Below are 12,564 nucleotides of genomic sequence, written 5' to 3'. Positions count from 1 at the left end.
TTAATTTATAATATTTACACTGACTTGTGTTAGACTTCTTGTCATAAACAAAGCTTTCATGTACTATTTATCAGGGCTATTAAACGGAGAAGAGTTGTTTAGGGAAATTATAGCTAAACTAACTATTTTCATACAAAATTCATTTTGGAAGCAGTATTTTGTAGAACTAAAAATTTTTAAAATGCTTTCAATTTAAAATATAGAGTACCAATAATAGTTATTTCTCACATCAAAAGCGGTAATCAATATAGATAAAAAAAGAAAATTTATGAATATTTCTAACCGAAACACTATTAATACATTAAACAAAGAGTGTTAAAAATTGATGAAAATTTATTAAAAATAAAAATCTTCTTACAAAGTAAAACACGAACCACGCAAGCGCAAAATATTTTAAAATTCAAAATCACATTTTTTTTTAATTTTTAGTCATAAACATAGGATTTGTTTTATTTTTCAATCCGGTATTTAAAATTAGAGATTTGTAAATTATTTGTAATTAAAATTTTGGGAATTACAAAATGAAACAAAATTTTATTTAAATGTTAATTCAATTACTTTTTATGTTAATTCAATTGTATTTTTAATGAATTAATTGTAAGCCTGTTTTCAGGGCAGTGGATATTGGTGATCATGGTTCTCTCTCCAATTTTAAGCATCAATAAACAATATGCATTTATACCTATATTATCCATCTGCTTAATACATTTCCATCGTTACTTACACATCTTTTATTATCGTAATAAAATATACACAATGAATAATTGGGAGTAATTTATTTACATTCAAATATTAAGCAAAAAATATAATTTTCGTTGGAGCAAGCAGTTGAAGATGTAGGCGTGGTAATATGCGGTGTTTTATTTTCGTTTATACAGTTTGGAAGCCCATAATCGCTTTCTCTATTATCTATGATGTTCAAAAATGTAGGAGAATCTTTGAATCGAGCGACTGATGAAAGTTTGTTGGCGTTGGTCAATGGTGCTAATGGCAAGGAAGGCACGTTTGATGAAACAGAATATTTCTCATTTATTCCTGCTAATGGCAATTTTCGCTCTCTGTTAGAAGAGGATTCTGCTTCTTTAGAACTGTAATTTTTACCATGTATGTTGTCTAGCAAAGAACATTTCGTACTATATTCCTCATGGAATATGTTTTTCGTAGTTTTAATAATTTTCTCAGTATCAATCATAGAAATACTTTTTTTAGTTTCGGTTTCATTAATTGTTTTTGAAGTTGGTTGAACTGAAAGTTGGGAATATATGCACGAAAGATAAGTAATTTCCTCAGAGTTCGAAGTACTATCAAGTTTTACTTCTTCCAAATGGTGATTTCGATTTTTTCATGTAATACAAAATCAAGTTCTTTAGTAGGCATACACAACTGATTTTGTTTACTGTTTGTGAGTTTTTCCTCAAATAGATAGTTTCCGTAGGAATATATTTGTACTTCCTTTCTTTTTACGCGTGATGTAGATGTAATGTCACTTGCTTTTGTTGTGTCGGAAAAGGTTTCGTTTGAATGTGACAGGGAAGTCTTATGCATGGAACATATTTCTTGATTCAAAGGCTTCATTTCCAAGTATCCGCTTTCTTCATGATTTATTTTTTTAGACGAAAATGTTTGTAACAACTCGCTAACAGGTTTTGATGTCTGATAACCCTTTACTTCGTTTAACGATACATCAGAACAATTTCCACTGCCAGGTACAGCTTTTCCATCTTTTTTATGGCTAGAACTTTTCGAAAAATCAATTTCCATTAGATCACTCATACAATCCACAGATACTTAACTATTTTGGAACAATATAGGAGCACTCGTTGACTTTTTATCACAATTCGTATTTAATCCCAATTTATAACCAGTATCGTCAGCCCCAAATTTTAAACTATTGTGACTAATACAACTCTGATTACAGCGGGATCTGGGAAATAAAACAGCACGCTGTAAGTCACATTTAGGAATTTTCGAACGAGATCCAACTGAAAACGCTCGGACTCGGATAGCGTTTTTGTCATGTAAAATCTCGTTCGAATTTCCCGATCGTTTGATTTTGTTTCTGTCTATCTTACTTCCAATTGAATACGATCGTTTAGGACGTTCCTCACTGTAAAAGCAACAAATTTATAATATCAATATTTTGAAAATATTACAAAAATTATATACTGTATTATTCCAAAAAAATAAGCAAAAGTTGCAATTTAATATCCCTATTGTGGAAAGGTATCGTGTATACATATTTTTCTGGCGATTATAACAGAAATTTTCTTTGCGTGATTATACTCAAAACCGCTGATATTAAAAGTTATGTTCACATTTTCGAGAACTACTGTTTAGAGTATTTGCCAGCATTGATCAAATTTGTAAAATTAAACATAAAAAAAAATATAAAACAATAAAGTTCATTACAATTTATTTAGTAGATTTGATTAATTTGTACGTTTCTACAAAATCGTTTGCGTTAAATGCCCAAGTTTTCGAATTGATTAATATTGGCGTCTTTAGAGGGTATGAATTTTATGAAACTAGAACTTTTACAAACTATCCACTTATAAGAAGAGTTTGTGCTGATTCACACACGAATCTTTTGATGCCGCAACTCGTAGTTTGTTAGCGAGGGCGCGAAGAGAAAAGGCGACGACACCGAGTTATGATATTGTTTGTAACAGTTTGCTGTTACGTAGCTCGGTATTCCGTTTAATTTTGAAATTCTTTCCATCGTTGCAATTTCGTTCGGTTTCAAATAAATATTTAAAATGTGTTACTGATATTCCGCTAGATCACCAATTGATTCCTCTACTTGTTTATTTGAAAGACTTCAACGACGTTTGGATTGATCTACTTACTATGTATCTCGCCAAGTAAGTGGACTAAACAACACGGCTTTAACGAAGAATATGTTTGGAATATAGCTTTGTTCACCCTTCGAAAGAAATTACAAGATATTAACACAAGCACTTATTCCGAATAGCCCTCAGGTAATTTACACTCATACGCAATAGAATCAAAGCTGTGCCCTCAGACTCTTTGATTCATTCTAGCAGATAGAGCTGCAAAACAATCGATAGGACTATCGATAGTTTTATTTTCGTCTCACTATTGATAGTTTATTTTGAGTATCTATGTTTTGTGTAGTTAAGGCAGATTTACCATCAATTTTCAAAAAATTACAAAATCTCACTTAATAAAGCTACTTAATGATATAGTCTGGTAATACCAAATGAAAATTCTAATTTTGGATAACATCCCAGCAAGTCACGGCTACGGAAACTCAATACATTAAAGGAATTATAGAGGAAACTAACACATAAGCCCAACACATAAGAAAGAGATGAATGATCACACGTACATAAGAGTTTCAATTAGAAATGTCAATTGGGCCTTAAGAAACTCATAGAAAGTTTAACAGGAATCCCTTATGGAGCTGTTGGGTAATTAGTCGGTGATTTAACAGACTGGTGGCTTGCAGGGCTGGTAGCCTCGAGTTGCGCGAGTTGCCATCTCAACTTCCTTCGAGATGCTATCACAGAAGTTACCACGAATCGGTGCACTGGGATATTCGAATCAGTCTACGGACACAACGGACGGTTGTGTGACGAATGAACATAATTAGGAACTACCGTCAAAACAAGAGAATGACAAAAACTACGTTTAGAACGGCGAAGCGGCGGACCGTATGAGTCAGTCGTGTATTAGTATTGATAACTTGCGCATTTGGTTTCAAATTCGTCACTACAGAAATTCGCTAATATCATATACAAATTACATGCCAACAATTAAAGTTCAAAAGGAATGACATAAGAACTCTAGTATGAGTACTAATGCCAAAGATAGACATATAGTCAGGGCTGCAACATATTCCAAAACTCGATGCGGTTCGGTTCAGTGGTTCGAACCACTAAGAAAAAACTTGTACCGGTTCAAGAACCTGTTTGTAAGTGTCTCTGAACCGCGGTTCGGTTCAAATGGTTCAATATTTTATATTAACTGATGTAAAAAAAATGTTTGTGCATATCTGTATGTATGTACGAAAAAAGGCTTTGAAGTTGAGATCAAATTCATGTATTCATTTCATATTCAAATTCATGAATTCATTTACGACTATTAGTTTGAAAGATACAATAAGTTGTTATAATATATATATACATATTTATCATATCAGTATTGACATTTACTATTATATAATTACACATACTTTTATTGGATGGAATTTATACTTAAAGAAGTGACATATCTGAGGTCAATACAGCAAACGACTACAAGCATATTACTTCGATTTACATTTTTAATAAGATATTTTATAAATCGCAAGAATAACTAATCGTACAATTTCTTGATTACTCAGTATATAAGTTTATTAAAAGAATGTCTTCTAATAAGTCTTCATCTATACTTGCTCTTAAATCTGATAAAATAAATTGTATAGTTGAAAATGCTCTTTTGACCGACACTTGTGTTGCAGGAGCACCTAACGCGATCTCGGCTAAACTCTTTAACTTTTTCTCTGTATAGTTTTGCCGAAATTGCAAAATATCTGCAAGTGGTAAAAAATGTTAAATATTGTCAAAACAATTAATTATGTTCACAATCGTTTTTCTAGTTGGTAAAGTTTCTTTTTATTTAATTATTCAAGTATAGATTCCAGTTCCTAAATATTATATTTTAGATTTGAGATCAAAAATTTTAATCAAATGTTTTTTTGCAAAATCTTTTTTCTGAGTCTGATAATAAAATCTGATACCTGGGGTCTAAACAAACGACAGCTAAAGCACTAGAATTAGTTAATTAATATTCCCCTCGTTCTGTTAATGCAGTCAGAAACTTGCGACTTAACCACCCAACGTTTTTTTCATGTTGTATCGATCGAGTAACGCATTCAATAGCTGTTATTTAAGTTTTCTAGTCGTAACAGATTCAACAAGGTATGTATGCCTAAGCTTTTTTACTACGGATTTCACTTTGCTGCGGATTTCATCTATTTCCTTTAGGAAATCTGACACTGCTCAATTTGGGGTATGTGCAGCACACCTAATGACACTTATGGAATTATGATATAAAAAGTTGCCTCAAATTCTTCAAACGTGGAATTTGGAATGGTTGCGCCGGAAATTTGTCCACTGTTTCCATCGTCGTCATCTCCGTCATCCATGTCAAAATCTAAATTTACAAATAATTTTTAGCTAATTATAAATATATTAATAAGAACCAAGACATATATTTTTAGTTACCTTGTGAATGCGTGACTTCATTTCCTTCTTCTTCAGTATACCAGCCGTTGACTTTGATGGAAGTTTTGAACATTTTTATTAAGAAAGTTTTAGACACATATCATATTCGCCGCATTGTCGACAGTTATGGAGTAACTTCTGTCTATATTTATTTCATATGATTTTAAAACTATTATTATTATATTCGACAAGTTCAAGCCGGTGTGCTTTTTTTCCCAAATATTTCTTTTATTGACAGAGTGTGTATTAGCAAATCGCCATTTTCAATGTATTGTGCATTTATTCCTATTATGAACCTAATCGACTAACACAGTCCACTTTTATGGAAAGTAGACTGCAGTAAGAAAAGACAATACAAAATACATATATTGATTCGGGGTAAGCTTTAAAGTTGTTGGTACAGGACATACTATAAAGCTACACTTTACGCGTTAAAAAAAGGCAAGTGTGGCGGAGGGCACACCTGGTGCCTGGGCACACCTGGTGCGTACCCTTCAACGTGTTTAATTGTAGCTTTATATGTACATACATATGTTAAAATCAAACTATTGGTTCTGCGTGGAAACTGTAACTTACCGATAATCAAGTGTAGATGTCATTGAAGAGCGCAGATTAGCTGCCCTTTTTACGAAACCCGCTGTCTTTTATAAGTTTAAGTGGAGGACCATTTTTTGTGACTTGTAGCTGGGTAACTGTAGCTGACGATGGTTTGTTCACAATGTATTGTACTTCGCAATATTATTCTGGTTGGAATTTCTTGCGTTTTTTTTTTCAGTAATTTCGCCAATAATTTTCTCGAAAATGTCAGCGTTTTTTTATGTGTCTCATAAAAGTTTCAGAGTGCTTTCCCCTCATTTTTAATTTATAATATTTACACTGACTTGTGTTAGACTTCTTGTCATAAACAAAGCTTTCATGTGCTATTTATCAGGGCTATTAAACGGAGAAGAGTTGTTTAGGGAAATTATAGCTAAACTAACTATTTTCATACAAAATTCATTTTGGAAGCAGTATTTTGTAGAACTAAAAATTTTTAAAATGTTTTCAATTTAAAATATAGAGTACCGAAAATAGTTATTTCTCACATCAAAAGCGGTAATCAATATAGATAAAAAAAGGAAATTTATGAATATTTCTAACCGAAACACTATTAATAAATTAAACATAACACTCTTTGTTGAAATTGATGAAAATTTATTAAAAATAAAAATCTTCTTACAAAGTAAAACACGAACCACGCAAGCGCAAAATATTTTAAAATTCAAAATCACATTTTTTTTTAATTTTTAGTCATAAACATAGGATTTGTTTTATTTTTCAATCCGGTATTTAAAATTAGAGATTTGTAAATTATTTGTAATTAAAATTTTGGGAATTACAAAATAAAACAAAATTTTATTTAAATGTTAATTCAATTACTTTTTATGTTAATGCAATTGTATTTTTAATGAATTAATTGTAAGCCTGTTTTCAGGGCAGTGGATATTGGTGATCATGGTTCTCTCTCCAATTTTAAGCATCAATAAACAATATGCATTTATACCTATATTATCCATCTGCTTAATACATTTCCATCGTTACTTACACATCTTTTATTATCGTAATAAAATATACACAATGAATAATTGGGAGTAATTTATTTACATTCAAATATTAAGCAAAAAATATAATTTTCGTTGGTTCAGTAATTTAAAGTTTTAGAAGAAGATGATGAATCCGAAGAATGATCAAAATCTATTTTAGCATATGAATCATTTTCTGCACTTATTGTTGGAGAAGCAACATTTTCAATTTTTTGGAATTTCGCATTATCTTTGGTACTGCATTGCGGCAGATCTAGCTTTGCGTAATATAATTCATAACTGGAGCAAGCAGTAGAAGATGTAGGCGTGGTAATATGCGGTGTTTTATTTTCGTTTATACAGTTCGGAAGCCCATGATCGCTTTCTCTATTATCTATGATGGTCAAAAATGTAGGAGAATCGTTGAATCGAGCGACTGATGAAAGTTTGTTGGCGTTGGTCAATGGTGCTAATGGCAAGGAAGGCACGTTTGATGAAACAGAATATTTATCATTTATTCCTGCTAATGGCAATTTTCGCTCTCTGTTATAAGAGGATTCTGCTTCTTTAGAGCTGTAATTTTTACCATATATGTTGTCTAGCAAAGAACATTTCGTACTATATTCCTCATGAAATATGTTTTTTGTAGTTTTAATAATTTTCTCAGTATCAACCATAGCAATACTTCTTTTAGTTACAGTTTCATTAATTGTTTTTGAAGTTGGTTGAACTGAAAGTTGGGAATATATGCACGAAAGATAAGTAATTTCCTCAGAGTTCGAAGTACTATCAAGTTTTACTTCCTCCAAATGGTGATTTCGATTTTCTTCATGTAATACAAAATCAAGTTCATTAGTAGGCATACACAACTGATTTTGTTTACTGTTTGTGAGTTTTTCCTCAAATAGATAGTTTCCGTGGGAATATATTTGTACTTCCTTTCTTTTTACGCGTGATGTAGATGTAATGTCACTTTCTTTTGTTGTGTCGGAAAAGCTTTCGTTTGAATGTGACAGGGAAGTCTTATGCATGGAACATATTTCTTGATTCAAAGGCTTCATTTCCAGGTATCCGCTTTCTTCATGATTTATTTTTTTAGACGAAAATGTTTGTAACAACTCGCTAACAGGTTTTGATGTCTGATAACCCTTTACTTCGTTTAACGATACATCAGAACAATTTCCACTGCCAGGTACAGCTTTTCCATCTTTTTTATGGCTAGAACTTTTCGAAAAATCAATTTCCATTAGATCACTCATACAATCCACAGATACTTGACTATTTTGGACCAATATAGGAGCACTCGTTGACTTTTTATCACAATTCGTATTTAATCCCAATTTATAACCAGTATCGTCAGCCCCAAAATTTAAACTATTGTTGCTAATACAACTCTGATTAAAGCGGGATCTGGGAAATAAAACAGCACGCTGCAAGTCACATTTAGGAATTTTCGCCCGAGATCCAACTGAAAACGCTCGGACTCGGATAGCGTTTTTGTCATGTAAAATCTCGTTCGAATTTCCCGATCGTTTGATTTTGTTTCTGTCTATCTTACTTTCAATTGAATACGATCGTTTAGGACGTTCCTCACTGTAAAATCAACAAATTTATTATATCAATATTTTGAAAATATTACAAAAATTATATACTGTATTATTCCAAAAAAAATTAAGCAAAAGTTGCAATTTAATATCCCTATTGTGGAAAGGTATCGTGTATACATATTTTTCTGACGATTATAACAAAAATTTTCTTTGCGTGATTATTCTCGAAACCCCTGATATTAAAGTTATGTTCACATTTTCGAGAACTACTGTTTAGAGTATTTGGCAGCATTGATCAAATTTATAAAATTAAACATAAAAAAAAAATAGAAAACAATAAAGTTCATTAAAATTTATTTAGTAGATTTGATTAATTTGTACGTTTCTACAAAATCGTTTGCGTTAAATGCCCAAGTTTTCGAATTGATTAATATTGGCGTCTTTAGAGGGTATGAATTTTATGAAACTAGAACTTTTACAAACTATCCACTTATGAGAAGAGTTTGTGCTGATTCACACACGAATCTTTTGACGCCGCAACTCGTAGTTTGTTAGCGAGGGCGCGAAGAGAAAAGGCGAGGGCACCGAGTTATGATATTGTTTGTAACAGTTTGCTGTTACGTAGTTCGGTATTCCGTTTAATTTTGAAATTCTTTCCATCGTTGCAATTTCGTTCGGTTTCAAATAAATATTTAAAATGTGTTACCGATATTCCGCTAGATCACCAATTGATTCCTCTACTTGTTCATTTGAAAGACTTCAACGACGTTTGCATTGATCCACTTACTATGTATCTCTCCCAGTAACTGGACTAAACAACACGGCTTCAACGAAGAATATTTTTGGAATATAGCTTTGTTCACCCTTCGGAAGAAATTACAAGATATTAACACAAGCATTTATTCCGAATAGCCCTCAGGTAATTTACTCTCATACCCAATAAAATCATAGCTGTGCCCTCAGACTCTTTGATTCATTCTAGCAGATAGAGCTGCAAAACAATCGATGGGACTATCGATAGTTTTATTTTCGTCTCACTATCGATAGTTTATTTTGACTACCGATGTTTTGTGTAGTTAAGGGCAGATTTACCAACAATTTTCAAAAAAATTACAAAATCTCACTTAATAAAGCTACTTAATGATATAATCTGGTAATACCAGATGAAAATTCTAATTTTGGATAACATCCCAGCAAGTCACGGCTACGGAAACTCAATACATTAAAGGAATTATCGAGGAAACTAACACATAAGCCCAATAGATAAGAAAGAGATGAATGATCACACGTACATAAGAGTTTCAATTAGAAATGTCTATTAGGCCCTAAGAAACTCATAGAAACTTTAACAGGAATCTCTTATGGAGCTGTTGGGTAATTAGTCGGTGATTTAACAGACTGGTGGCTTGCAGGGCTGGTAGCCTCGAGTTGCGCGAGTTGCCATCTCAACTTCCTTTGAGATGCTATCACAGAAGTCACCACGAATCGGTGCACTGGGATATTCGAATCAGTCTACGGACACAAATGTTGTGTGACGAATGAACATAATTAGGAACTACCGTTAAAACAAGAGAATGACAAAAACTACGGTTAGAACGGCGAAGCGGCGGACCGTATGAGTCAGTCGTGTATTAGTATTGATAACTTGCGCATTTGGTTTCAAATTCGTCACTACAGAAATTCGCTAAAGTCATATACAAATTACATGCCAACAATTAAAGTTCAAAAGGAATGAAATAAGAACTCTAGTATGAGTTTTAATGCCAAAGACAGACATATAGTCAGGGCTGCGACCCATTCCAAAACTCCATGCGGTTCGGTTCAGTGGTTCGAACCACTAAGAAAAAACTTTTACCGGTTGAAGAACCTGTTTATAAGTGTCTCTGAACCGCGGTTCGGTTCAAATGGTTCAATATTTTATACTAACTGATGTAAAAAAAATGTTTGTGCATATATGTATGTATGTACGAAAAAAGGCTTTAAAGTTGAGATCAAATTCATGTATTCATTTCATATTCAAATTCATGAATTCATTTACATATTTCACATACATATTTATCATATCAGTATTGACATTTACTATTATATAATTACACATACTTTTATTGGAGCGAATTTATACTTAAAGAAGTGACATATCTGAGGTTAATATAGCAAAAGGCTACAAGCATGTTACTTCGATTAACATTTTTAATAAGATATTTTATAAATCGCAGCAATAACGATTTCTTGATTACTCAGCATATAAGAGCTGCGGATTTCATAAATTTCCTTTAGGAAATCTGACACTGCTAAATTTGGGGTATGTGCAGCACAGCTAATGACACTTACGGAGTTATGATATAAAAAACGTGGAATTTGGAATGGTTGCGCCGGAAATTTCTCCACTGCTACCATCATCAATGTCAAAATCTAAATCTACAAATAATTTGAAGGTAATCATAAATATATTAATAAGATCCAAGACATATTGTTTTAGTTACCATGTGAATACGTGACTTCATTTCCTTCTTCTTCAGTATACAGCCGTTGACTTTGATAGAAGTTTTGAGCATTTTTATTAAGAAAGTTTCCGACATTCTGTCCATATTTATTTCATATGATTTTAAAACTTCAATTATTATATTCTGCTTTCCCAAATATTTCTTTTATTGACAGAGTGTGTATTAGCAAATCTCCATTTTCACTGTATTGTGCATTTATTTCTATTATGAACCTAATCGACTAACACTGTCCGCTTTTAAGGAAAGAAAGAAATTCCCAAATATTTCTTTTATTGGCAGAGAGTGTATTAGCAAATCTCCATTTTCAATGTATTGTGCATTTATTCCTATTATGAACCTAATCGACTAACACTGTCCGCTTTTATGGAAAGTAGATTGCAGTAGGAAAAGACAATAGAAGACACATATATTGAATCGGAGTAAGCTTTAAAGCTGTTGGTACAGGACAGACTATGAAGCTACACTTTACCCGTCAAACGGTGAGGGTGTGGGAGGGCACTCCTGGTGCGTGCCCTCCAACGTGTCAAATTGTAGCTTTACTTATGGCGTTGCCATCAAATAAATTTGTAGCAGGGTTGCATTTTTAAGCAAGTCGTTCATTAGTGTTTATTTGGGCTTATTTTCATTTTGAACCAAAGCGAGCCATTTTTTTGATAGATTTTCGGTTCGGTTCTCCCATTTTTAAATAAAATCGGTTCGGTTCTTGATACGGTTCAACGCTTGTAAAAATAGCCGGGTCCATTCCGGTTCGGTTCAAAACCGGTTTGCAGCCCTGCATATAGTACATATTGTAGTATACTAAAGAAACCATATGTATGTCAACCGTATTTTAATTTTTTGCTCCAAAGCAAATGAAGTTCTGTACTAAAATAACGTTCAAGAAACCAATGAAATTATGTGGTGTTCTGTATTGTACTACGATGGATTCACTGAACACACCCAAAGCTTTAAGCTCTTCTTCCAAAGTCATATGTTTTCTGTCACTTTGACATGTAAAAGAAAAATTTAAAATCATAATAAACAAATAAATTAAAATCAAAAAATGGTAAAAATGTTGGTGCAAAACCCTTTTCTGGAAATCAGTATTTTATATTGCTTAGTTTTCCAGTATTTTAATGAGAATTAAGAACAGTGGAAAAATAAAAATTGTAAAGAAACCTCCATTTTATTTTGTACTCTAGATTTTGAAAAATAAAATTATGAAATTGAATCATATTATGTGAAAATTTTGTTGTGATCGAGTTTCTTAAATACATACATATCGTCACATAACATCAAAAAAGCCCTAAGTTACATTTTATAAATTTTACAGAAAAAGCAAAAAAACCTAAGCAAATCATGTTTTATTAGAAACATAACAAAAGAAAAACTGATAAAGAAGAACACACACAATGTCATGGCATGTCATATTGTTTTTTATTTCTATAAAGGCGTAAGTTACTGTCTTGGTTGGCAAATTTTTTAGGCTTGCACTTAGGGCTTTTCGAATTTTGCTTATAGCAACGTTATTATTTGCTGTTGGATTAAAAAATCTTAAAGGAACATATATTATGATACGATACATGATATTCAATTAAGAAGTCGATTTCGAACGGAGGACCATTTTTTGTGACTTGCAGCTGTGTAACTGTAGCTGACGATGGTTTGTTCACAATGTATTGTACTTCGCAATATTATTCTGGTTGGAATTTCTTGCGTTTTTTTAGTAATTTCGAAAATAATT

The 12,564-nt window shown here is 32.2% G+C and overlaps 1 protein-coding gene and 1 long non-coding RNA gene across 2 annotated transcripts; both read right to left on the bottom strand.

Moving 5' to 3' along the window:
• Positions 1–315: 315 nt before the first annotated feature.
• On the bottom strand, positions 316–12,214 carry LOC118680362 (uncharacterized). The gene is made up of 3 exons (XR_011395349.1): positions 10,821–12,214; positions 10,669–10,755; positions 316–2,107 (listed from the first exon to the last, which is right to left on the bottom strand). It is a non-coding gene; the product is annotated as an uncharacterized lncRNA (long non-coding RNA).
• Positions 6,851–9,210, bottom strand: LOC138856429 (insulin receptor substrate 1-like; the record flags this gene model as incomplete). The annotated part of the gene is made up of 2 exons (XM_070107540.1): positions 6,851–8,383; positions 9,125–9,210. Coding segments are annotated over 2 exons (1,560 nt in total), but the record flags the coding sequence as incomplete, so codon positions are not given.
• Positions 12,215–12,564: the final 350 nt, after the last annotated feature.

This window comes from Bactrocera oleae, chromosome 3 (assembly GCF_042242935.1).
Source record: "Bactrocera oleae isolate idBacOlea1 chromosome 3, idBacOlea1, whole genome shotgun sequence".
Classification (NCBI taxonomy): domain Eukaryota; kingdom Metazoa; phylum Arthropoda; class Insecta; order Diptera; family Tephritidae; genus Bactrocera; species Bactrocera oleae.
The sequence above is the reverse complement of the archived record's forward strand: the minus strand, read 5'-3'. Positions and strand labels throughout refer to the sequence as shown.